This window comes from Podarcis melisellensis (assembly GCF_964234715.1).
Source record: "Podarcis melisellensis genome assembly, chromosome: 4".
NCBI classification, from domain to species: Eukaryota; Metazoa; Chordata; class Lepidosauria; order Squamata; family Lacertidae; genus Podarcis; species Podarcis melisellensis.
In genome coordinates, this window is record NC_138531.1 from 76,737,471 (window position 1) to 76,763,912 (window position 26,442).

The 26,442-nt window shown below is 38.6% G+C and overlaps 1 protein-coding gene across 3 annotated transcripts in view; it reads right to left on the bottom strand.

Moving 5' to 3' along the window:
* The window catches only part of NBEA (neurobeachin), a 341,694-nt gene that overhangs the window by 211,939 nt on the left and 103,313 nt on the right, over positions 1-26,442 (bottom strand). For 2 of the 3 annotated variants that reach the window (XM_081909292.1, XM_081909293.1), the window contains exons 30-34: positions 25,710-26,148; positions 21,357-21,511; positions 19,537-19,663; positions 12,289-12,416; positions 4,829-4,890 (exon numbers count right to left, since the gene is read on the bottom strand). In XM_081909292.1, the coding sequence (XP_081765418.1) occupies positions 4,829-4,890; positions 12,289-12,416; positions 19,537-19,663; positions 21,357-21,511; positions 25,710-26,148 (911 nt within the window). Of the gene's footprint in view, positions 1-4,828; positions 4,891-12,288; positions 12,417-14,800; positions 14,855-19,536; positions 19,664-21,356; positions 21,512-25,709; positions 26,149-26,442 lie in introns of all 3 variants that reach the window. The other variant, XM_081909291.1, reaches the window with a different exon arrangement.

Genomic DNA, 26,442 nt, shown 5'->3' on the forward strand with positions numbered 1-26,442 from the left:
CATCTGTTAACTATAAAGAAATCATTTTTGCTTGTTACAAGTCAAATCCCTCTTCATCAATCCTCAAGTAGTGCCTCTAGGGTGATCATGTATTCAATGTATAATATCTGAAAGTAAACATGTTCCTAAGGAAAACGATAACAGTATCTCCCCTGCCCCGCCCCCTGTGCTGGTCCTTCATTTAAAAGCCTTCAGTCAAGATCTCAAGATTATGGGCTTCGTGAAAGTTACATCACCAGAACATAAAAGTCCCTTTTGGTTAATCAGAAAAGTCAAATGTTCTTGGGAAAACGTTATGCATATTTAAGCTAAATGTGTTTTAGAGTTTCAGGTCCCAAAACAGTTTCACTCTGTTCCCTGATTAGTCACTACATTGAAAAATATAAGTGAACAATCTGTATTAAAGAATGAGACCTTTATTTTCTAGTTAAGAAAACAAAAACTACTGGCAGATACAGTACAGTACAGTTTTGTAGAAAGATGAAGACTCACAAGATCTAGCCTAATGCAGTGAGTACACCAGTATTCTGAAGAGGGGAGTTGCATAACAATCTGGAAATAGTTAGATGCTATTGTCGTTCTTAAAGGGAAAAGGAACCATTACTGAAAACCAAATCTTCTCTGTATCAAAGAAGGAGCTATACTAAAAAAGAGAAGAAAAGAAATTTAAGAGAAACTTCATGGTTTATTTGAGAAATCTGCCACAAAACAGTATCACAGATGTGATAAATAAAACTAGGCTATAGGGAACAAAGACCAGCTAATAAAGGGCAGATCTTGTCAAAAACAACATCTTAATCCCACCCACCCCTGAAAATTAACTTAATTCAAATGCATTGAACATGTCATTACATATTATGAATTTTCCAGAGGACCACTGTAGCTGCAATAACCAAAATCAATCTAATTTTAACCTCACGTTCATATGTGTGAAATGCAGTGTGTTAACACAAATGAAGGGAAGCTATTAAAAAGGGACAATAGCAACCAAAATGCAAAGAAACAACAGCCATTTCTCAGTGCCAAATAACGCAGTATCCCTTTAGGAGTTTCCATAAACCTTAAAGCGAATTTTTCACAAAGACTAAATTCCTCTGGGGAAACAGACTTGATTGCATATCCTTCGGAGTCTAAAAACCTGCCCATATGAACTGAATTATCCATGACATGTACCTTCAGACGTTTGTAATGTGATATTTCATGTAAATTTAGACCATACCTTGGACATGAGCCGCTGGCAATGTTAAGTTTATTCAGGAGCTCAGATAAGAAAAAAATTCTGACATCCTTGCTAATCTGTAGTCGTTAACATGGAATTTCCAACATAAAGAGCATAAAAGCATCTAATTTGCTGTAGCAAATGAAAGAAAACAAACTTTGCATTTCCCTTTCCTTTTTCAGAGTCTACTGTTACCCTAGTTTATGCAAACAAAATATTTTCAAAAGCCTTCTCGGTCATCTATCTTTTTGAAGATAGATACTTCAAACTCTTACATCAGACTGCAAAATGTAATTAATTTAGAACATAAAATCAAAACTACTCTTGTTCTCAAGCACTGTCTAACGGTACCTGTATCACAAAATGGGGAACTTAACACAGGGAGACTACAAATATCAATTGGAAATGAAGGTTTTAATGCAGTAGGGAAGGTAGTAAACAGTATTTCCATTTTAGAGAAATATCAGCTATGTTTCCAAGAAAATACCCATCTTCATTTGATTCATCATTTTGTATGACTAGAATGTTGGACAATGAGCTGTGAGACCAAGCTTTGAATCCCCACTCAGCCTAACCATCCTCACAGGGTTCTTGTGAGGAAAAAAGGAGGAAGGAAGAACTATGATGTCCTTGGAGGAAAGGTGAAATACAAATGTTAACAATAAAGTAATGCACTTTGCAACTAGTTTTCTCTCCACATCTCAACTAAGTTTGCAGGCTGACTGATTATCACAATATTTTAATTAGTTAGCAGTGCAATCCAGCACCGGTCTACTCTGAAAGAAACCACACTGAGTTCAGTGGGATTTGTTGCCAGGCAAGTGCATATAGGAAGATCCCCAGATTTTTTAGAACTGTTTACTTAGAACAAAGATGAGAAACCTGTGGCCCTCCAAATGTTGTTGGAATGCATAGAAGTTGATTAAGCATCTATGTTGTAGTAGATTAGTAAATTAGTCTCTAATATGGAAGTGTCTTTCATATGAGCAGTCGTTCCTCCAATAGCTGGAATTCAGTACCAACCCACCTTCCAAATTCCAGTTCTTCTTTGGACAGTATGAACTAGGTTGTTGTTTCCAGAACAACCTTATCACAACCGGAAGAACCTGAATCATGAGTTATGCTTAATCATAATCATAATAAAAAATAGCTGCTCTATGGGTCATCACTTTTCTAAAAGCTGGTAAAGCTATTGGTTTTGAAGGACTGAGAACTTTGTGAAATCTCTCTGTTGAGTTTTTAATTTTATTTTACTTTCATCATTATAGTATTTTATCACTGTTGCACAGCTGTATAACACTTGGATTTTGACTTTATTGCGGAACTTTGGTTCAGGATAGGGTGAAATTCAAATAAAATAACAGTGGTAATAAAAACAAGTATCAGGAAGGCTATTTTTCAGATTGCAAGCTCCTTGGAGCAGGAACCTCTTATAATCTGTTAATTTCCATGATCACTAATGATGCCAAATAAATAAAATAAAAAAACCATGGCACCGTTGAAAGTGATTAGTATGATCTTCCACCAGCCATAAAATATAGCACCCCTCCCAATGGCTGTTGGGATGGTGAAGGATCTTCTACAGTGCTTGTCTAAGACATTTTGCTCCCTGAGGTGCAGGAAAAGATGGTGCCTCTTCGTATTTCACATACATAAACTGATTAGACTGACAGATGAACCTTAATTCAACACTGCTAATGGAGCAGTGTTCTCCTCCACATCTGAAGCATGTTTAGGGGGGCGATGTCAAGTCCTTCAGTAAAGGATAATGGCCAGGGAACTTCAAAGCAACATCAAGGTGGCTCCTACACCAGCATCTCTTGCTGAGGCAGCTGCCTCACTTTACCTAATATCATGGTCAGCCCTGCTCTTCAGAAAAATATGGAGTATAGGGTACCAAGTACCAACTCCACAATCAAAACAGTTTTCTTAAATTCTGTGTACCTGTATTTCATTCCTATTTTTGTGAAATTTTGAATAAAATATATACTTTGATACTTGGGGCTGAGGACTGGGAGAAGTGAAAAGGGAATTAGGTACCCATCCACCTAACATTGCCTTTCAAACCATAAAATAAAAAACACAGTGTAGCTTTGTTTGTTGCATAGCTCCACTACAATGCTTAAAAGACAAAAATAACAAAGGAGCTTAAATTTCTCACTCTTCCCCTCAATCAATATTTGAGGCAAGTTACATCTCTAGAGTCCTTAATGGCAGGAATTCCTGGAGCCAGCAAATGAGTAATGTTAAACCTATGATTAGATGATGAGGCCATCAAAACACACTAGACCCTAATGCTGCATTCCACTTTATCCTTGTGAAATGCAGTTAAAACAAAGAGAACGTAAGAAGGCACTGGGAGTTATTCTCTCGCTCAAGAATCTGCCTATGAACTGCTTATTAGAGAACTCGGGGGACTAAAAGAATATTTTGCTATTTCCCATGAATTAAGGACTTAAACTTTAGGTAACAAATTTTCCAAGTTCTCTGAAGGAGACGTTTTGAAGCTCAACCATTGGTGAGAAGTCCTGCTACGGATGTCTTTTCTTTACCACAAATCCACTCTGCTCACAACAACAACAACAACAAAAGGCTCAGTTGTTTCCTGATAGAACCCAAAGGAAAGTGCTACCAATCAACAAGCAAAGAGCAGGTAAGAGGGTGAAATACCTAAAACTAGGCGTAATTGGCATTAACTTTCAACTCTGAATATTGCTAAAACATTTGAATCATTCATAGGCACAGAACTGATGTAAAAGGAGACAGAGCTAAGACTATCTAAAAAATCAGAAGGAAGTATACAATTAATGTCAATTGATTATATTCACAAAAATAACTTTATACGTGAATTTTGTACTTTGGAATACATGTACTGATCATAGAAAGAGAGAGATTTAAGTAATATATGGGGGAGAAATGAATATGCTTATTGAATTAGTAGGAGATAAAAGGACAGTTTATCTTCCAGTACTTTAATGTTAAAATCCGTATTTATTGTCCAATTAGAACTAAAAACAAAATCTCACATCCCAATGTCTTTTTTGAATTTCCTTTTTTACCCGGCCTCAGAAATATGCCTTGAAGTGTGCTAACCCCTTCCCCACCCTATGGTTCCTGGATTCTAGTCCATTTAAAAGATACCCAGTTATATTTCCCTGCATCCAGGATTCAGTAGCCTACTGTATCTCATATTATTTTATCAATGGCATTTCAAATATAGCACCAAACACTAAATGGCTTGCAAAGTAGACTGCACAAGCAATACTTCCAAAGAGAAATATACTAGAACAAGCAAAATAAGCTGTCCATTTGCAAGATTTTTATTTAATGCTGAACCATCCATTAGTATTTAAGATTGGAGTTACCGGCCAATCCATTTATCCAGTTACTAATGCAATTTTAATTAAGCTTTATAATGAAATATTAGAATGTATTTTTAAAGCTGTGTGCTTCAGCGGGAGTGTGAATGCTTGTATGGGTACTGATGCAAGAAAAATAAGGGTCTTCCTCTTCAAAAATGTTACGATGATAAACATTACACTGCATTTTGGTATGATGGCGCTGTCAACAGAACAAGTATTATATTGCTAAAGCCATGAATAATCTTACCTGTGAACAAAGAAGCATAACAAGCTCAACCACTGAGGTGCTAGACTTCATGCAAACGAGGCCTGTAACAAAGGTGAAAACAAAGGTTCAGTCTATAAATATAAATAATAAAACTTGTTTCCCCACCCCCTTCAATATGGAGCAATCTAGTAAATAATTTGTAGCAACAATCTAAATCAGTATTCATTTGTGACCCAATCATATTAATGCTTACTCAGAAGTAAGTGCTATTAAGTTCAAATGTGCTTACTCCTAAGGAAGTATGCATAGGATTACAGACCTCTATTATCTCCCACATATCCAGAAGACTAAAAACAGTTTATTGTTATGAGTATGTACCCTGTTTTGCAGTGCAATGCATTTTAATTACATTTTTGTTGTCTAGATAAAAACACACTAGAAATAGTCTTATGTGGCATATGAGAGAGAGAGAGAGAGAGAGAGAGAGAGAGAGAGAGAGAGAGAGAGAGAGAGAATGAATGAATATTCCTGGGTGCTGCAGGAGCCTCCAACCCCCCACCCAATGCTGATCCGGGGTTACAGGAAGCAACTGAACTCCCACAGACCAACATTCTCATCCCACTCTCATTTTGCTTGTAGTGTCACACTTCAAGTTATTTCTAATGATCAGTTGTGTTGGTCTATCTAAAAGCTCCCAAATGGAAGCTTCTTTGGTGGCAAGATATTGGGCCCATGCCCCCTTGCAGTAGAGATAAATATCTCATTTTAACTCTTACTGAGTAATCAGAGTATCTTGCCACGTCTAGCAAGTTTCAGCTTTCTAACTCACATGGGATTAGTGTATGTGGATTGGTATATAACAGGGATGGGGCTCTTCTGACCCATACGTTGAAAGAGGATATCCAGGCCATGCCTATGCCATGCCCTTCACAGTCCTCCTTGAATGCTTTTGCCTGGCTGATATATTCTTGAACTGTGGTAGTGCCTCTCACTTGCTTGAATGCAGATGTAGGAGTGTGGGATGCTTTGGGGTGGCTAAAATGTAGCATACTATACTAAGGGGAGAGGCTTATCAGTTGCTCCACCCATTTTTGCTAACACTTACTATTTCACCCCAATACATCGCTGACTTTGTGCTGACGTGTTGGCCTCTAGTAAGAGATAAATGATGCAGTCCAACGTTTGTTTTTAAAATGTACAATTTTTGGACTGTTTTAGTAAGCAGAGGCTCCAAATTTCAGCATTCTAGCTAATGAGTCCTGCTTTGTAGGAAAAACGTACAGTGCCATAGAATTTCCTGGATTAGACATCTTAAACATTTCAAGTTCTTAGCCATGTGCAGTATCTCCAAAATTTCATTATGTGAACAAAAAAAATATGAGTTTGTTAATTGTAACATGTCGAGCCCTTTTAATAGATGACAGAAATTAACATACACTGGTTAGGATATGTTCCCATCATTACATTCTACATTCTCCATCCATAAATAAATTAAAAAATCCGTATTTATAGTAAACAGAAGGCCGCATGATATATTTCAAGTAGTCAGAGAGAATGAAGATCTATTTCTTAATGTAACTAGCCTGCATCAGATTGGCTTGGAAATAAGCTGAGCCATGCCCCGAAAAAGAAAATCAGGAAATGGCTCGGTTCATTTATGAGTCAATACAAATTTGACCTTCCCTCTTATTTGAAAGTCAGGGATCGCTTGAAAGCCTCCCAGAGTCCTGGCTATCTTATGACAGCCACACAAAGCATTTGACATAAATAGTCCGCACAGATGAAAACTGCTGGTGATGGGGGAAAGCATCCACCCTGCTAGAGGACTCTTGGGGAAAGATGGTCCTTGGTGGGTGGCAAACTCCTACCCGCAAGCAATTTCAACAGCTGTAGCTGTCAAAATTAGCCAAGGATTTTGGAGGCCTTTCCAGTCCTTGACTAATCCCAATGTTTTTGGTTTAGGTTCCCTATGGGGTTTCTCCTAACTGTGCAAAGGTGTAATTCTAGGGCTTGAAGGCTGGTTGAGTACCGGGATGGTAGGATGGGGCAATTATGCCAGAAGAAGAACTGTGGGGTGTTTGCACTGATTGCCTCTTTTCTGATGAGGTTGTTGTTGTTGTTTAGTCGTTTAGTCGTGTCCGACTCTTCGTGACCCCATGGACTAGAGCACGCCAGGCACTTCTGTCTTTCACTGCCTCCCACAGTTTGGTCAGACTCATGTTTGTAGCTTCGAGAACACTGTCCAGCCATCTCGTCCTCAGTCGTCCCCTTCTCCTTGTGCCCTCCATCTTTCCCAACATCAGGGTCTTTTCCAGGGAGTCCTCTCTCCTCATGAGGTGGCCAAAGTATTGGAGCCTCAGCTTCACGATCTGTCCTTCCAGTGAGCACTCAGGGCTAATTTCCTTAAGAATGGATACGTTTGATCATCTTGCAGTCCATGGGACTCTCAAGAGCACCATAATTCAAAAGCATCAATTCTTCGGCGATCAGCCTTCTTTATGGTCCAGCTCTCACTTCCATACTTCACTACTGGGAAAACCATAGCTTTAACTATACTGACCTTTGTTGGCAAGGTGATGTCTCTGCTTTTGAGAACGTTACAAGTCCCTAAAGCTCATGTCTAAATGTGTGCCAAGGCAGTTACGCAAAAGCTCTAAATTCATCTTTTTTATTTAAATGTATTTATAAAATGCTTAATATTTTTAAATTTTCTAAATAGTGTACAGGAGTGTGTGTGTGTGTGTGTGTGTGTGTGTGTGTGTGTGTATATATATATATATATATATATATATATATATATATATATATATGAATGAATATCTAATAAACCAGAGCTTAAAAAACCCTTTCAAATAGAAGTGCTATAGGTCTCCTTATAGGAAAAGGCTGGGTGGAAAGTAATGTTCACTTTGCTTCATACAAGCCCTATATGAATGAGCTTAAAAGCTAAACTAACAATGATAGGATGACAAACGTGTATTTTTTTGAAAATGAATTATGTTCCTTTAGTAAAAATCATTGCTTTTAGCTCTAGGTTCAATAGGTATGGTGAAGAAGGAAACTGATTTAAAAAGGCGTGAATGAAAAGCCACTGAAGATAAAACTGTTTCTACAAAATAATACGTATATTTATTGCAGGTAATGGATAAATGTGCTTTTGTGCCCATTTTGCTAACAACCCCATCTTATTGTACAGCAAGACAGGACAAGCTGTAGGAAGCTGCTAGCATTCTACTCTATCAGATTTACAAGCAGACAGTTAATTAATAAAATAAGAAGTAGATGTAAAAATCTCATTTAAAGAGACAATTGCTGTAATTGATCAGCTTTTCTCATGCTCAAGAGCTGGAGGATCAAAAAGATTAATGGGACACTTATCACCTGCAAACCACATCAACTATTAGACATCTGACAAAAAGAGCTAAGCAGAAGGCATTACAGTCAAAGCACCCACAATTAGCATGATCTACTACACTGCAAGGCCCAGATTCAGGTAGGTAGCCGTGTTGGTCTGACGCAGACGAAATAAATTAAAAAATTAAAAAATTGTCCTGTAGCACCTTAGAGACCAACTAAGTTTGTTCTGGGTAGAAGCTTTCGTGTGTATGGTGCTTCCTATTCCAGTCTGAACTCTTCTCACTTCTGCCCGTTTAGTTTCTGCCAAAGCAAGGAAGAGAAAAGTCCGAACTATACCCACCAGCTGCCTAGTTATGGGAAGGACCTTGCCTTGATTACTATTAAATATTTTAATATATTTTTTTATTTAAAAATAGGTCATTTAAATGTTCATTATAGATCACTTGGGAAGGATCTGTATCCTCAAAAATGAGATACAAACTAACAGTACAGTGGTACCTCGGGTTTCAGACGCTTCAGGTTACATACGCTTCAGGTTACAGACTTTGCTAACCCAGAAATAGTACCTCGGGTTAAAAACTTTGCTTCAGGATGAGAACAGAAATTGCGCTGCAGCAGCGGGAGGCCCCATTAGCTAAAGTGGTACCTCAGGTTAAGAACAGTTTCAAGTTAAGGACGGACCTCCAGAACGAATTAAGTTCTTAAGCTGAGGTACCACTGTAATACATAAATAAAATTGCCTGCTAATGGAAGAATGACCTGTATTAACTCTGAACTGGGGAGGGGGGAATGCTGCTCTCCAATGCTGCTTTTTTTATGCAATGTGGCATCTGAAGAGCTTTCTGTTACCAAAGTGCTCAGCCCCTTGACTCCAGAAGTTTTGCCCTACCAGCTCTGGCCTTTGCAAAAGCACGAAGGAAGCAAACCTTGACACAGATTGGCTACCCTCCCTAACATGAGATAAATTCACTATTGACTCAGAGGAGCCCAGAGTGCTGGATATTGTTGAAAAACACCCTGGGTTGCCCCTGCAGCCCTCGAACTCTGAGTGTGCTTAGTTCTGGACAAGGCATTTCCCTTCTTCTCCAGTGAGCTTCAGTGACATATATCTAATGATATATGCACACTAATCTTTTAGCATAACACGGCAAGAAGCATGAGACATCGTAGAGCTAATCTACGTATTGATTTACACACTATGTACAAACAAAGGATTCATGGCATCCTTTCCAGCTCCGAGAGAAGAACAGACAGAAGTAAAAGCAAAAGTACAGTACAATAGCTAATAAAGCAGAAGAGATAACTGTCTTCCGTTCCCACACTCTTCCCAGACAGGCATGTGATTTACACCAATCTCTTCTGCAGCATTGGAGGCGTGAAATACTAACAGATATATGGTAATGTCTAACTATACCTGATCTATTTGCCAACTGCCAACATGAGCATACACTTCTATCTGGTCATTAATTACCCTGGCAAGATACATGTGTCCTTTCCAGTTGGGAGTGTCCCAAAGGTAACCTTATCAACAGCTATTTGAAGATCCTCCACCTTTGCAGCACAAGAAACTCTACAGGTATCCAACCACAGGAGTCAACTCCTGGGGCTGAGGTCCCTTGCCCCCCTCAATAAAATATGTGAGAGGGCCAGCCCTCCCCCCCGTTGATGGACACTGCCATTCAAATGGTATGTGTGTACCATGACTGGTAGTTTTTGGGCGGGACTTGCCTGGGCCTCCCCAATATTTTATTCAAGTTGGCACCCCTGTACCCACCCATGTTGTGCTTGGCACTCAAGTCCAAATGTGGAATAGATTGAGGGAACCTTGCCTTTATTAGCTCCTGAATCTCATATTGCCTGATCATTCTCTTACCTCTAAGTGCTTAACATACTACCTTTTTTCTTTAAAATATCCTTTCCTTTCCCTAGCCCCAGGTAAACCATCTCTTCAGGAAGCAAGTCTTATTTGCTTGTTCTTAATATACCATGTAGTACAGCCCACTATACTGAGTCACCTAGAAATCCAGGTCACTGCTTGACCTCCTTGGCACTTTCAGGGCCAACTGCTCCAATCTCAGCTAGTTTACATCATTGCCTCTTATGCTCCACTCTCCTGCCTCTCCTCCATGTTAGTCAAGAACACTGAGGAGATACAAGCGTTATGTTCCTCCTTGAGGTAATCTTGTTTTAGAAATATATCAGGCTTTTGTTTATGGGATGTGACCTTTTAAATCATAATGGCTTGGAGTCAAGATAGGGAGTAAACTAGAATAAGTGGCTCTGCCTGTTATTGAACCTAGCTCCACATACTGTTGGGCTCTATGCCTTCTGCCCTACCTGCCCCAATGGGTACCAGCCACCCTACTGTAGAGAGAACAGAATGTGTTCCAATTAATCACCAGTAAGGGGGTTATTCTGGTGATCCCCCCCCAAAAAATGTCTGACCTTATAAGTTTCCTCGTACAGTGGTACCTCTGGTTAAGAGGTTAATTCGTTCCGGAGCTCTGTTCTTAACCTGAAACTGTTCTTAACTTGAGGTACCACTTTAGCTAATGGGACCTCCTGCTGCTGCCGCGCTGCTGGAGCACGATTTCTGTTCTCATCCTGAAGTAAAGTTCTTAACCCGAGGTACTACTTCCGGGTTAGCGGAGTCTGTAACCTGAAGCGTCTGTAACCCGAGGTACCACTGTATTAGTCTGAGACCACAATTTCTTGCTATGATGGACACTACCTTACAAACAAGATATTGAAGTTCAGAATAACCTGCTGATTTAAAATAAAAAGATACAAATTATAAGACATAAATAAAAAGACACATTATCTTTCAAATTTTAGATATATCTGTTTATTCAAGTATCAGATGCAACTGCACTACAATGGATTGTTGAGATCTGCTACTATGCACTGCAGATAAAGATTTTTCTGTCTCTAACTGGACATGGGACAATGCTTGAAGCAGATTGTGCTGCGACCAAAATGACCCCTCCAAATCCTGTGGTAACAGCTGCTGCTTAGTTCCTCCTGTGTAGCGCTTCTTTCTCCCGCCCCAATCTCTCTTGTCAAACAGTATCTTCTGCCAAATAGCATGGAAATTGTCAAGACCCTGAGCACTGCCTCCACTGGAAGGCAAGCATGTTAATGTCTATTGTGAGCATCTCTTTAACCTTTCATCATTCACATTCAATCATTCCCTGAACCTGACTGCAGGCATACTTATGTAATGCGGCACCTCTTCAGGTATATTTAACTAAACAAGATTTTTTGTATAGGAAGCATTCAGTATTCTAGAGAGTACAGAGGCTGAAAAGCCACATTCAGGTATGCCATTTCAGCACACATCTCTTATGTCAGCATCAAGTAACACAATGAAAAGCCCTGCAGAGCATATGCATCAAATTCCATTGAGCTATAGAGAATGCACACAGTAAGCAGAATCCACGTTGTTTCTGCTTATGACAGAACTAGTACTGTATGCAATTGAAAAAATATATCCCTGCTGTGAAATTTATAATAAAAATTAATTTATGGATTTCTTTTACATTATCAGCTTCTGCTGCAAGTGCTCGAGAAGGCCTATTTCAATATATCTCTGTATAAAAGTTAACTGAGATAATTAGCAAAGATGAGCAGATACTCAGTTACTTCATTAACTGCCTGGTGGCAATGAATTCTCAAGTGTAACTGGCTAACTTTTTTCCAGTCCCTGTGAAAAATGAGAGAATGGGTGGTAAAATGTGTAAAGTGATGGATGGGGGAGGAATAAAAATTTCACATATACAAGCATAGGCTCTGAACTGGTGTGATTGACTGTCATGGCCCATTTGGGTACAGAGGAATGGTGGCTACAGGTAGTGGTTAGTGAGAGGAGCGTTTAACCACGATCCTAGTTGGGACAACACACAAAGCTGAACCTTGGTCTAGCTTCCAAGGACAGAGTAGAACAAAGCAGCTGCAATCTCCTCTTTGGAAGCCAACAAGTTTGCACTAAGCCACAGTTTGGCTCAGTGTTACATGTGAAGATGGCCAATGCATCAACACCAGATAGCATATATGAATTATGTTGGAACTGAAAAATTGGTCAAGATGTCATAATTGCAAGCTCTACTTCTTTAAAAGAATTAACAATAATGATAAAGTATTACCTTCTATTAGAAGCTCTTGTCCGTGACTGCCCAGCAGAGTACGAGACAGGAAAGGGGCAAAATCCACAAAGATTTCCCGAAGGAGTGGGGCCACTTTTTCCAAAGCTCTCTCAAGCTTTGCAGTGATGCTGTTGAAAACAAAGTACATTGTGTCTAGAAATACAAGCAACGCAAGATATCACACAACTTATTGATGCTTCCCAGAATTTGAGGGATGTACATATCCACAGTTAAAATCAATGGGTCTACACTAAGTATTACTTAGCTAGATATCACCCACAGTAATTAAAATAGTTTAAGCTAATACAGCAACACAGGTATCACCAAAGTGACAAAACCTCCTGCATCATAATATGTTATATATACTAAATAAATCAGAATTTATCATTTTTTGTTTTCCTCAAAAGAGATAATATATGGATATGTCTGCCCTTCATACTGATGCATTTATACCATATAAGCAATTTAAAGTTTAATCCATTTTGTGTGTGAGTGCTAAACTTTATTTGGAAAAACCTTAGTCATGATTTCTTTGAAATTAGTCCTCCCAAGTTCAGTTGCACCCATTTCATGTTAAGTTATACTCAGGATTGCAGCCTTGATTTTCTTAGGCCACTTGACTAAATGCTGGGCTTTTCTTTAGCATGTGCTCAGGAGTGTGCAGTTAAGTTGGTTATTTATGCTAAAGTAAAGCAGTACAGTACCAGATTGGGAAAGTGCATGTAGACCATCCCCATCAGAGGTATTTTTGTTTTACGTCAATAGACCCAAAAACCTAGCCATGGCCAGCATTTTGCATCTTGTGCCAGACACAAACATATCAGACATTGACCATTTCAACTTGTCAATCAGGTTTCTTTTTAAACATCAACACCACCACCTCAGGCAGTGCTATTTTTAAAGAAGAGTTTGCGATGGTTTATTAACTTGTTCAAATGTTAAAATCCCAGAGTTTCTAATGTACAAATTAACTTAATTTTGCATTCTTTACAAGTGACATGACAAAGCTATTACACCTGTCCCATTCAAATAACCTTTCAAACATTGGGTCATCAATTATTGCTTTATTTATGCAGTGTATACATTGTATGTCCAGTTCCTAGTCTCATTTTCTAGTCTGATGTCCTTGCAAATCACAGCCAAAAAGTACTTTATTTTTGTAAGACATATGAACTTAGAAGAAGAAGAGTTTGGATTTGATATCCCGCTTTATCACTACCCTAAGGAGTCTCAAAGCAGCTAACTTTCTCCTTTCCCTTCCTCCCCCACAACAAACACTTTGTGAGGTGAGTGGGGCTGAGAGACTTCAGAAAAGTGTGACTAGCCCAAGGACACCCAGCAGCTGCATGTGCAGGAGCGGGGAATTGAACCCGGTTCCCCAGATTACGAGTCCACCGCTCTTAACCACTACACCACACTGGCTACATTCCTTAGGAAGGAATGTAGAAAGTGCCTTATACCAAATCAGTCCATCTAGCTCAGTTTTGTCTACACTGAAAGGCAGTAGCTCTCTGGGATTTCAGGCAGGGGTCATTTCCAGCCTTATATGGATATACCAGGGTTTGACCCTGGGAACACCTGCATACAAAGGACATGCTCTTCTTCTGAGCTACAGGCCTTCCCCATACTGTATTGTCTCTACCCACTCGATTGCTATGAATTGTACAAATATTACCAAACACTAAAGAGGGAGAAGCAAAGAGTAGTTAAGGAAAACACCATTTCATTAATTTTAAAGTTTATTTCCTCTTTTCCATGTGTTCTAGGCAGATTACAAATATATATAGTATAACAAAATGAATACAATCATTCATAAGGTTAATAAAACATGGCATGAACTGCTTCTTTAAATAGATAATGTTAACCAACTTGGAGACGGATATATTTGGGCTTCTTTTCATTATATTGTCTGTTTAAATAACTATTAAATGGAAATAATTTATTAATAATGGCAAAATAGCCACTGCTAGGTACATCCTGTATGCTTTTAACCCAATAAAAAGGGAAGCAACTTTAAATTACCACTACCTATTAACAGTGGTGCAGAGAGGGCTGAATTTTGTGGCTGAAGGTGAGGCTCCAAATGCCTGGCTAGAGAGCAACAGATGAGGAGACAATGATGGCAAACAGACCAAGTGTCAACATGAGCATCTAAAGGGGTCCCAATAACACTGTTAAGTTGAGAGTCTAAAGTTAACTAGTTGCACCACTTCCCATAAGCTATCTACTATAAATGCAAAGCCATTTGACTTGTTTTTATGATGTAGCAGGTCACAGAAATTATGTATGCTTAAGACAGCTAAAGCAGAACTACAGATGATGCACATTTGTAGTTGGAGCTGACAGGCTCTCTGGTCATCTTTGCAGAACCACAAGTTTGCAAAACCACCCAGGACTGGCCTAGACAGTTCAAAAACTATATAATGTTGTTCTGTTAATATCTGAACTGTCCTGGATCCCCAGTGGCCAAGATTTCACATGCTTTTTTTTGGGACTGGAAATTTATTTTTACCTTGAATATAGGAGCTCATCACAACTGGATAGTTTTTGGTGCATTTGTGAAACCCTAACATAAAAACAAAATAAAACAACTATTGCATATTTAAGAATCAGAAATAGATGTGAGAGCATTGTATCTACCAAAGGCCAGACTGCATTCCACCCGAGGGGGGGGGGTGTAATCCATGTGGCAACCACAGTAGATGGTTCAGGAAGACTGGTTTGGGACGCAAAGCTATCAAGATGTTATCAGGAACTTCTGACCATTACCCCATGTGGTGAGCCATGTAACTGCAGTCTCTCCAGGTTTGAGGCCTTGTAAAAATAAGCCCAGAACTTGTATATCCTATAGTTACTTAGTCTCTGTTAGTAGGCAGTTCTATTAGTAGAACATAGGACTAAACTCAGTACTGAGCCAGGTCCCAGTGCAGTTGAGAATTCAAATGAGAAGACCAATCCACACCATAGGCTATCTATATTATTATTATTATTATTATTATTATTATTATTATTATTATTCCCTATACCCATAGATCTCAAGGCAGTTCTACCTATAGCAAGAGACAGGCTCAAGCCATCTCTCTTCCACTACCTCGGGATACCTTGGGATGAATACGCTTCAAGTTGAGCGTTTTCGGGTTGCAATCAGTGTTACTGGAAGTAACGGAACGTGTTACTTCTGGGTTTCGCCACTTGCACATGCGCAGACGCTCAAAATGAAGTCGCGTGCATGCGCAGAAGCAGCAAAACGCGACCCGCGCAGGCGCGCAGGCGCGTGTTACATTCGCTTCAGGATGCGAACAGGGCTCTGGAACGCATTCCGTTCTCATCCAGAGGTATGACTGTACTGCAATGCCATATCAGAAAGAGCATATTAATATGAGAACAGTCTCTTAAATATAAGCATTATCTATCTTTTTATCATCCTACAGGACTCAGTTATTCCACTGCTTAGCAATAGTCATCCTTACAAGAAAAATCTTTAAAACGGCTAAGGCATTGCTGGATTATAATGGAGAAATGCCTGCATGCTCATGCCTGCAACTCTGTTTTATAGCCCTCCTAGAAAAGAGCATTATGAAGCAAATTGTGCAAAAACAATTCTCAGAAATTATCTGAGAGATAAGCCAGCCCCACTGCTTCTGCCTTTCAGACCTTTTAGTAAATCAGTGAAGTCAGGGCTGTGATTAACATGGGAGTAGTTTTGGCACCAGGTTATTGGAATCCATGGGATCCTAAGACCTGCTGTTTTCCCCTCCCCTTCCCTGTACTTTTCTTTCCTGTTTCTGCCTCATTTTCAAGGCCTTGGGATCTCCACAGTTCTAAAGACCTACATTTTGTAACTTCATAATGTGAAAACTTTGCAAAGACGCTATGCAGGCGCTTACATCCAGGCTCTCATGAAGAATTCAGTGTATAGTGAACTTACAATAAAATGGCATACACATCTATTGAGAAGCAAATCTCTTTGTATTCAATGGTGCTTACTCCAAGCGAGGTGGGTACAAGATTTCAGCCTTGGCTTTTTTGTGAGGTTAGGGTCGAAAGGTTCATAGTGAAGGGGTCAGTACTGCTGCAAATAAAACATAACTTATAAGCAGCTTACTATGTTCAAAGTCAATTTATAAAGGAGGGGTTTAAAATCAAATCATACTTTTAACACAATTAAATTATTATTTAACAGAATTAAATTTATTCTATTACATTTTTAAATCCTGTTAGCTATTCACAATGGTTTTGCCATTAGGAAAATGGAAGCAGGTTTTATTTATTTTTTACTGTGCAATTAGGGAAAACACAGAATGCATGTTTTTCCTAAACATTTTGCCTGTAAAGGTAAACCTGTAAAACTAAAAAAAAAAAAGTTAAATGGAGGCCCAGCTCCAGTGGCTACAGGCCTAAACTAACTCCTCTTAGGAATCAATCCAACCTGGGAATAAGCTCAACTGGACACAAGTGGGGTTTACACACAATATTTAAGCCAGATTGAAGCCTTGGAGTTATACTAATCTGAAGGGGTGAGGTCCCAGAGAAAAATATTTTGCTTTCTAGTACAAAGACATATTACTCTGGTTAAAGAAACAAACATTTGATGTGAGTTCCCTTTCACATCCATTTTAGACCTCCTTCTGTCTCTTAACAACAATCAGGTGGAGAAGAGTAGGCTGAGAGTTAGTGACTGGGTCAAGGCAGGAAATGAGCAAAACAAGGATGAAAAAGGTGAATTTAAAATGTGGAACTGCAGGTGCTCAGAGTATTTTATTTTTGTTTATCAAGGTTGATAAATGTTTTGCAGGAGTTTTGCTGAGTTGCAAAACTACACACACATGGAGCATTTTTGGTAGTCACAAGACTTATTTTGTGGTACTTTATTTCAAGCATTCATTTTGGGGGGAGCAGGGGCCCTATTTTGGGAAGTAAACTAGGGCCCCCTAACCACCTTGGACCAAGAGTATATTTTCTCCAACATAGTTCCACTGAGCATTTATTCTGATACAGCTATCAAAACCTACCCTAAAGTTGCCCCCCACCCACCCAATAATGCTCACTCAGTTGTTATAAAAACACATGGAAAGATATACATGGAATCAGGGCCACCCCACCAATTAGCCTCGGAGAGGCAGTTGCCTCATGGCGTAGGCTGGAGACAGATCTGCCCCCAGGAGCAGACTGCTCGCTACCTCAGCAGCAGAGGAGGCAGAGGGGATGGTGGTGGAGGATGAGGTGGGGGCAGCCCCATTTTCTGTTTTGCTTCAAGTGGCAAAATGTCCTAAGCCGGCCCTTCATGGGATATCCAACTGAGTAAAGAGATATAAAGCTTGTATTCTTTGTGATTATTGGAATTTTTCCTTGGGAACAAATTTAAAGCATATATATAAAACTGGCCATTACTGGAATTTTATCTTCCCGAAGAAGCATTTTATTTTTCATTGTAACTTGCTCACAAAAGCAATGTCATTTTTACCAGAAGTGTCACAAAACAATGCAGAAGGGGAAAGATAAAGAATTATGCTGATTGCTGATTGGTTTTTTTCTTGGTTTGTGTGTGCTGTTCTCAATCTAAAAATGGCATTAACAAAAATAAAAAATATGAGAATTACATACAACTTATCACGTAGGGAAGAAGGTTTTTAGCCCATACAACACATATCTCTGGAGACATAGAAAAGGGGTTTAGCAATTGAGAATTAGAAATTGATTATTTTGCTATTTAAACTAAATGCAACTGTGCAGTTTAAAGGCCATAGGAAGAGGGAAATCTTTAAAAAAATAAGGTTGTCTTAATATATACTTATGGAAAACCATGTTTTATGTAAAATCCAATGACATTTTGAATGGTGAAATAGAAGAAAATGTAAGGACATGGGGAAACTTCTACTTATTAGCATTTTTAATCACAGAGGAAACACACTTCTGAAATTAATGCTTAAATAAATACAGTTCAACAATCACAAAGTGGGAATCAATAGACTATTCCCTAAGCAATATAGCTATTTTAATATCCAAGCGAGCCAGCCAGAAGACGACATTCCAAATGGACTATCAAAAAGCCTGTAACACAATCTTTGACTTGCTAATAAATGGCTTTTTTCTAGATTGATCAGTGAGCAGGGAGAAAATTAGGCACATAATCCTTTCATATATTTTTTTACAGTTATTTGACTAAGATGGATAGGCTTTATAAAATTTGATTGGCTATCAAGACACAGAAGAGCAGCTTGTAACAAACATAGTTTTACACACTGTATTATATTTCAATGGAAGCTGGCCATCTGCCCTGCAGTAACCCTTTTCTCACATTCAGTAAACCTAAAAAAAGATGCAAAATATATCAATCACTTTGTACCATTTGCATTAAATCCCCTCTGAAATCAGCCAGTTAGGATTTATTGGGAAAGGGGGGGAAATACATTCTTTTCTATGATACAGTGCAATCTATGATACAGTTACAGAGCTCCTAAGAAAGGGTCATGTAGTCCAGCCCTCTGTACACCAAGGCAGGATTCTCTATATTGAGAAATGTACAATTGAGAAATTGTACTCTCTGATTACAATTACCCATCTATATTTTTTTCTAGGCAACACGATCCATTTTAAATTGTCAGGAAGATCATCATAAATATTTAACCCTCCTGTGACCTAAGTCCATTGCCTCTTGTCCTGCTCTCAATAACAACCGATATTTATGACAACCAGCTTACATTTGAAGATAATATTAACCTACTTTATTTCCACCTATTTTTTGTCTCCAAGACAATATGGAGCAGATTTGGCCAAACTGGAATCTGCTAGTCACCTCCTTTGCACTGATAAGCACAAACATAAACTCCCAATTTCCACAGAATATTTTATACGCTTCATTTTTACCTTATTTATTTCTAAATTTATATACCAGTTTTCCATGAAAATATATGAAGGCAAATCTAGTTGTCTGAGAAAAAGGAGTAGGCTGGTTTCCGTTATGCATGGTCTAACTTGTTATTTTATAATGTTAAGAGTTCAATATCCTTTAAAATGCCAAATTTAAAAAATGCAAATCAAAGGTTCTCGACTGGTAAATGTATAGCTATTCTATCTTGATTGTGAGTCTATATTTCTGCTTAAGGGCATATAGGACATTTAGCTGGATGAAACAAAGATCTACCTAGCCCAGAACTCTGTTCAAGAATCCCTGTAACGAGAAGGTTCTAGGTGGTCCACTAGAAACTGCCAACCGGTCCACCTCCTAGAATAATTTATAAACTATACCTCATGTTTTCAGCTGAATCCTCTGGCATTGGTGCAACTGTCTGAACAGCAGGTAGGTTCTTACTGGTAGCACCATTCACAAAACTAGAGGACGACGATGATGATGACGATCCAGAATCCACTGCACCTATCCCCAAAATAGAGTACATTCAGTCTGAAAAACAATGCATCAACTTCACAGTAAATAAACATATTTTCGGAACATCGTAACTCAGGAACGATTGACTTATTATTCTTTTGCAAATAGCTCATGAGACAAAAATTAAGCAGAAAAGCTTCCCCCAATGTAAGGTGCTGGGAACTAACCTACATTAATCGTGATTTAGTCACACTGAAATCAATGGCTCTTAAACTAGTCAAAATTTCAGTGGGATTAAAATCTGGATCCATCTGAATGTACTCAACCAGAAAGTACTCAAAAAAGTTTCTTATGATTAAATCTATTCCCTTTCACATCCTGAGGTTAACATCCTGCTATATATATTTAAACTATTTCAAATTCCTCCCATAACAATGTAATGACTGCCATGGGGGAAGGGTGACTCAATATCAAATTATTGTACTGAGGAGGAGCTAGTAAGGATAACTTAATCTACAAGAGTCTACAATTCAAATGACAGGAAAGGGTTACATACATGGCTCAAAAATATTCACCTTCAAATACTATTTTCCAAACCGATTCCTGTTGTTTAAACATTCATCATGATTTAAATACTAAAATTAAAAATCCAGGTCTAAACTATTGTCATCCCCATATGACAATTCACTACTCTAACTCAGCAATACAATCTGATTTCTCATTTAAAAAAAAACAACCTACAAAACATTTTCAGTATCATACAAAACTACTTTAAGCAGAAGAGGGGAATTGGGGGACAGAAAATGTCTCAAACAGTACAATCCTTTGCATGTTAACGCAATTTAAATTCTGCTGTAATCAACAGCAACACGACTTGCTACCAGGAAAGTGTGACTTGAACTGCATCCTAAATGACTAAAGTGAAATCTTCACTCTGCAGTAAATTGTTCAGTGCTATGTGCTGGTTGAAAGAAACCCCCCTAGGAAATATTATAAGCTGGGCAGCATCTGGATGTACTGAGAAAAGCTGCCTAGAACAGGCTAAAATTACTATGGACATTATTGTTGGCATATGTTTGCAACTGACATATAATACATACAGGGTAAATGAAAAGACATGAAGGAAAAGGATATAATTTACCCAAATGCAGCTAGCATAGAGCAAGCAATCATCCACAGTTATACTGAAATACGTGTACAGGGCCCTTGATTAACAATTATGTTATTAAACATCTGAAAACCCCATACAACAACATTTTCAGAATAGTTATTCCAGTAAATATTTCAAATGGGAAATGAGAGAAATGGTAGCAATTAACTCCCCCATATTTTTTTAATGAATGCCTACTCAGGTAGATTCAAGCACAAGACAACTTACACTAAATCAATAAAAAGTCAAGGACTCTGAGGCTTCTTAGAGAAATTTGCAGGCAACTGACACACTATAATACAATTAAATGTTTCCAGTGAGCCACAATATTTTTGTCCTTTTTCTACAATTGACCAAATTGCACAGAAAATTTTGGGAGATCAGATGGATCCAATGTAAAATGCAGTATGTTTGCTTATCAAAATGGTTCAGCTGGAGATAATCTTGTGCCAGAGCAGGGTTAGAGAGTGAGAATGCTTAGAGGCACTTACTACAGAAATACTTCAAACACAAAAAAGATACCAAAATTATACCAACAAAAACGAGCAGAAAGAAAAATACAAGATTCACAAAAATATCTAAGGGCAATACCTGTTGTATTAATCATACTTTTTGGTGTAGCTCCTGTAGCAGCAAATATATTAGGTGTACTACTGGGTGGGAGTCCACCTCCAGCTGTGGCAGTTCCAACTGTGGTCACAGCTAGGCTTCCAGGAGGAGGTTTTTTCACTGGCACTACAACACTCCTGTGGAGGAAGAAATAAACACAAAATCAGAAAAGGTTACTGTGACAACTGTATCCCCCTCAACCCCCTTTATGGAAAAGGGCCAATTAATGTTTATGTTCTAGAACAGAGTAGTCAAACACACGGCCCAAGGCCTTTTTTGGTCCCCAAGGCCTTTTTTGGCGGCCCTCAACAATATTTGGTGCCCCCTCCAGTCCTCACACCCATTTTACAAAGCTTGGTAAGCAAGGAACTGGGCTTTTGAGGTCCCCTGATAGGGTCCTAGACTTCTCCGGCCTCCTTCCCAAAGTCAAGTTAGAGCTTCCCCAGCTTTGGGAAAGCTGTGTGAAGGCTGGAGGGGTTTTCCAAATTTTTGCTGTGCTCCTCACCCCACAATGAAGTGTGTGGCCAGGAGGTTCTGTGTCAAAGTACTCTCGCAGGCCACTTGGTATGGAAAGTTGGACTGCCCTGTTATAGAGCAAGGGTGGGGGATGCTTTTCAGCCTAAGGGATATATTCTCTTGTGGCAACTTTCTGGGAGCAAAAGTAGCCAGAGCAATGGATGTGTACAGTAGGTTACATTCCAGGCACACATATGCCAGAAACCACCCAAATCCATAGCTATCTATCCACCAACTAGGCAAATAAGAGACATCAAATTTCAAAGGATTCTTCCAGCCAGGAAAAAGCATTTGAGGCAGCCATGGATCATGAGGCATGTGGCCCATGAAGAGGATGTAACCTAGGGAAAGTCCAAGGACTAGATAGAGGACTCTGGAGGGCTGCATTCGGACCCTGGGCCAAAGGTCGCCACTCCCTGGTAAAGTCGCTACAATTTCTGACTCCAGGTTCAACCCCTTTTCCTGTGAGGACACATCATTTATCTTAATATATTCAATATCACACAACACATACACACACAAGTGATGATTCATTTTCACTAGTTAATAAGAGAACTAGATTAACTATAAATCAGTGACAAAATAAAAGGTTTCAGGATAACTGTGCAGTATAACATAAAGCTAAAAAAATATACAAGAATTTGTGCAACAGGCAGAACATCCTACTGTGCATGTTTCAGTTTCAAAGTATAAAATAACAATCAAAATACAGCAAAGAGAAATTTAAGATTAGAAGTAGTATTTAAACTGAGCCGTTTAATTTTTTTAGATATAACAAAAAGCACACTTTTAGAGCAAATGATACTTTCAAGAGCCTGAACACACAAAGGCCACAATCCAAAGACCCTATTTAGATGTTCAGGCAGGCTAGTGAATTCTTTAGAGTTTAAAATGCTATTGCTAAATGGCCAAGGCAAACAGTTCATATGCTTACTCATTACATATGTGGTCACGAATATATGTAGAACAAAAGATTTAGTATTTTGAGCAATGAAAACCTTGAATAAAACACAAATATTTTCAGAATTAATGCATTTTTAAAGTACTCTGAATGCAGTTGGCTTTTACATTAGATGTGTGAAAGTTACATGAAGTTCCCAGTTAAATTGTGAATGAACATCTCCCCCCCCCAAAAAAAAGCCGTTATAGAAGTTAGAGACTAAGATGCACACCATGAACAGTTTCTCCCCCTGCTTCTCCTGTTAATAAATCCCTGTAGTTTTAAACAACACTTTGGAGGTTTAGTGGAAAAATGGGTGGAAGGGAAGCTGCTTCCAAATAACACATGCTCCATGTTGCTATGTTCTCTTTTAGGCAATCTGCTTCTTAAATTCGCTGTAGTTTAAAAATTGTTGGTGCTGGGTTTATGGAAGAAACAACAACACACTGGTGTACATACTTTTAAATCATGATCTACAAGTATATTTTTACATCTGCAATCTCTGTATTATTTTTATAAAGGTTACTTTAACAACAGAATGCTTTCAAGCGAGACATAGCCAATGCTGAGTAATATACCAGACCTCTTCTCTGTGGAAGACTAAAAAAAAGATTTTTTAAATGTATTATTTATTAAAGATTTCTTGGTTTACAAAAGTATGTAAACTCACTAAGTTTTAAAAAAAATAGTAACTGTGACAATATGTAGGATATGCATATTTGTTAATAATGTAGAGAAAAATATAAAAAGAGAATTCGTTATGTTTACTCTAGAACAGTCTAGAGCAACCTGTGCTTCTACAAATATGGTCCACACATTATTTTGATGTGATTTTAAGATGAGTCCAGACTCCAGGGCCAGAGAAATCTGTTTATATAGCTCATAATGTAATTACAGCTACCTTAAGACAGATGAGGCAGAAGGCAACAATATATTGAAACTGATTGAAAAATGCAGTTGTCCAGAAGCACTTGTGGGGAAGAGGTCTCTGAAAAGCTGCTCAAAGCTTCAGAGTTTGAAGTGAAATTTTTGATGTTGTCACTCTCAATCTATTGAATGGCTGACGGACAATCAAACCCGTCTGGCTAGCTGGCAGCTCATTTTGCTGGCAGGTGGCAAACAATTAGACACACCAATTTGTGCCTCCTGATGACATTAAAGCATGAAACTAAGTTGTATGCAGGGCCTAGTGATTTGTGTGAAAGCATTTCAAAAATAATACTCTTTGCCGTGGCAACTCATTTCAGACTGCCACCTTCCATTATGGCTTTGAGTAGTGAAGACGACAGACTTGAGTTACGTGCAGTGCAAGGGCGCTTCTGTTCAATCCGTCATCAGCGCCCCCCGAGACCTCAATCCCTCCTTTCATCAATATCACCTCATCATTTACATTCGATAGTACTTGAACTGCTGAATACATTAACTACACAGAAGACCTATTCCGTAATATACGCTGAAACATGTTTCTCTGCTTCTACATTTCCAATTCTGTGTACTTTAAAATGAATTATAATGTTCATAATGTTTCATAGGACAGCACTGTTAAGATTCTACCACTTCTCTTTCTTCAACATATTCCTTTCGTTGTAACTTCTGTATGATTATGAGCACTTAATTTCTGTGCGATTTTGGAGATTTAAACATTATTATTTTTTACACTTTATTATTAAACTAAGCAACTGGAGGGAAAAACACCTGGCATTTAGATACTTTAATGCACTAAAAAAAAATCCCTGCGATGATTTGAATATCCTGCAGAGATAGAGGTTTAGAATGCTAATAATGAGATTGTTAAGACTCTCTAGTGATATCAAAGGGGCTTGAATAAGCCCGTGGCCAGTAGCTGCATGCGTAGTTTTGGAAAAATAAGTTTAGCATATTTCTTATTAAACCAACACAGATGGTCATGTCAACCCCCCTTTTTTAGCATTGTAGGAACTATAGTGAGCAAACTTCATTTCCTCTATCACACATGTGGAGACTGAAAGCTTCCACTTTCAGTTTTGAGGAAACTGCAGTTTACCATTATGACCAAATTAGGGACACTCTAGTTTGTTCTGTTTCTAGTTAACTGAGTCAAACAAGTTTATGAAACTATGTGCTCAGTCCTGGTTTGTTGAACAGGGGATGGTGGAACACATTAGAGGTTACCCACTATGGTTTAGCATGATGTGTGAACTGGGCAATACCATACATAGTAGGAACTACAGCAATGAACTTTAAAAAGAAAACACATGATTTGCAAATACAGATCAACATGCATAATGAATTCTCTCCAAGTGCATTATGACTATTTTAACAAGTGTTTCCTGTATACTTCCTTAAGTTTATAAATGATAATAATATTACTCATTTTATTATTTGTACCCCACCCAAATGACTGTGTTTCCCCAGCCACTCTGGGAGATGCATGTTTTAATTACACCTTCTCCCCTTCTCGTTACAAAAAACAGACGCATGTGAAGTGGTAAGGGTCCAGTGAATAAGGTTCTGATTGAAAGACTGCCTGATGCAAATGGTCTCAAAGTCAACTATGAAAAAATTAAGCGGCTGACACTGTGAAGACTTGGTATTTTTGGGCTCTTTTCTTTCACTTTTGTATTTCAGGATGAAAAGCTTTGTTTTATGTTGAGGAAAGTTATGGCTTTATAAAGTAGATATGTTCATTGACTACTAATTAGACTTAGCTGTTAAAAGACACAATTCAATCCAGATACCTTTCCCATAAACAATAGGGCTGTTTATAGTAAGGCAGTGCACATAGATGTAAACCAGCTGTATTTTCACTGCACAGTCTTTATCAGCATATTACAGACAATATATACGTTCAAGTGCCAATATGAATATACCATAGTAAGTGAATCAATCATGCCATATACCTGTCAAAGGAGTGATACTGCATTGGGAGAATAGGCTGAGCTTCTCTCTTTAGTGCAGGATCAGGGTACGGAATAGGATCAGGCCCACATTCTGCAATTTCAACAGGGGCTGCCACCAGACTTTTTAATATTTCCTTGACATTGATGCCCTTGCTTTGGCTGATACTTGATATTGAGGATGCAGGTTTCAGAATTTCACTGGGGCTTTCTGTTAAACTTTCCTGAGATTTCTTCACCTCAGAAGACAAAGTAGACAATAGTTCACTCATGGCATCAGGACCTGTGCTTGTTTCTAAGTCTGTCCCGTTCAAGATACTGGGCATTTGCTCCTCTCCAATTCCAGAATCGGTATGAGGAATGGAGCTTTCCAGCTGAATATCTTCAACTGGCGTCGGAGTTTCTTTTTCTTTTATATTATCTGGAAATACAGCAGGAGTCTCTGCAAAACAAAATTATTTTTAAAAAACTAAGCTTGAAAATTAGCATTCCTGTATCAATAATCTTTTATCAATAGAGGACAAAACTCTAGGTGTGCTGGTAGAGGCACACCTAAGAGGCACACCGTGATGAACATGTTATGAAACTGAACTCCAGAGCCAGCCTAAGACATTTTGGTACCTCAGGTAAAAGACAGGATGGTGTGTCACATTCCTACATAGAGAAGCTGACTGGAATGAGAGTTAAATCTTCGTTTTACACTAGTAACAGGTTACTGTCCTCCACCACACTTGAG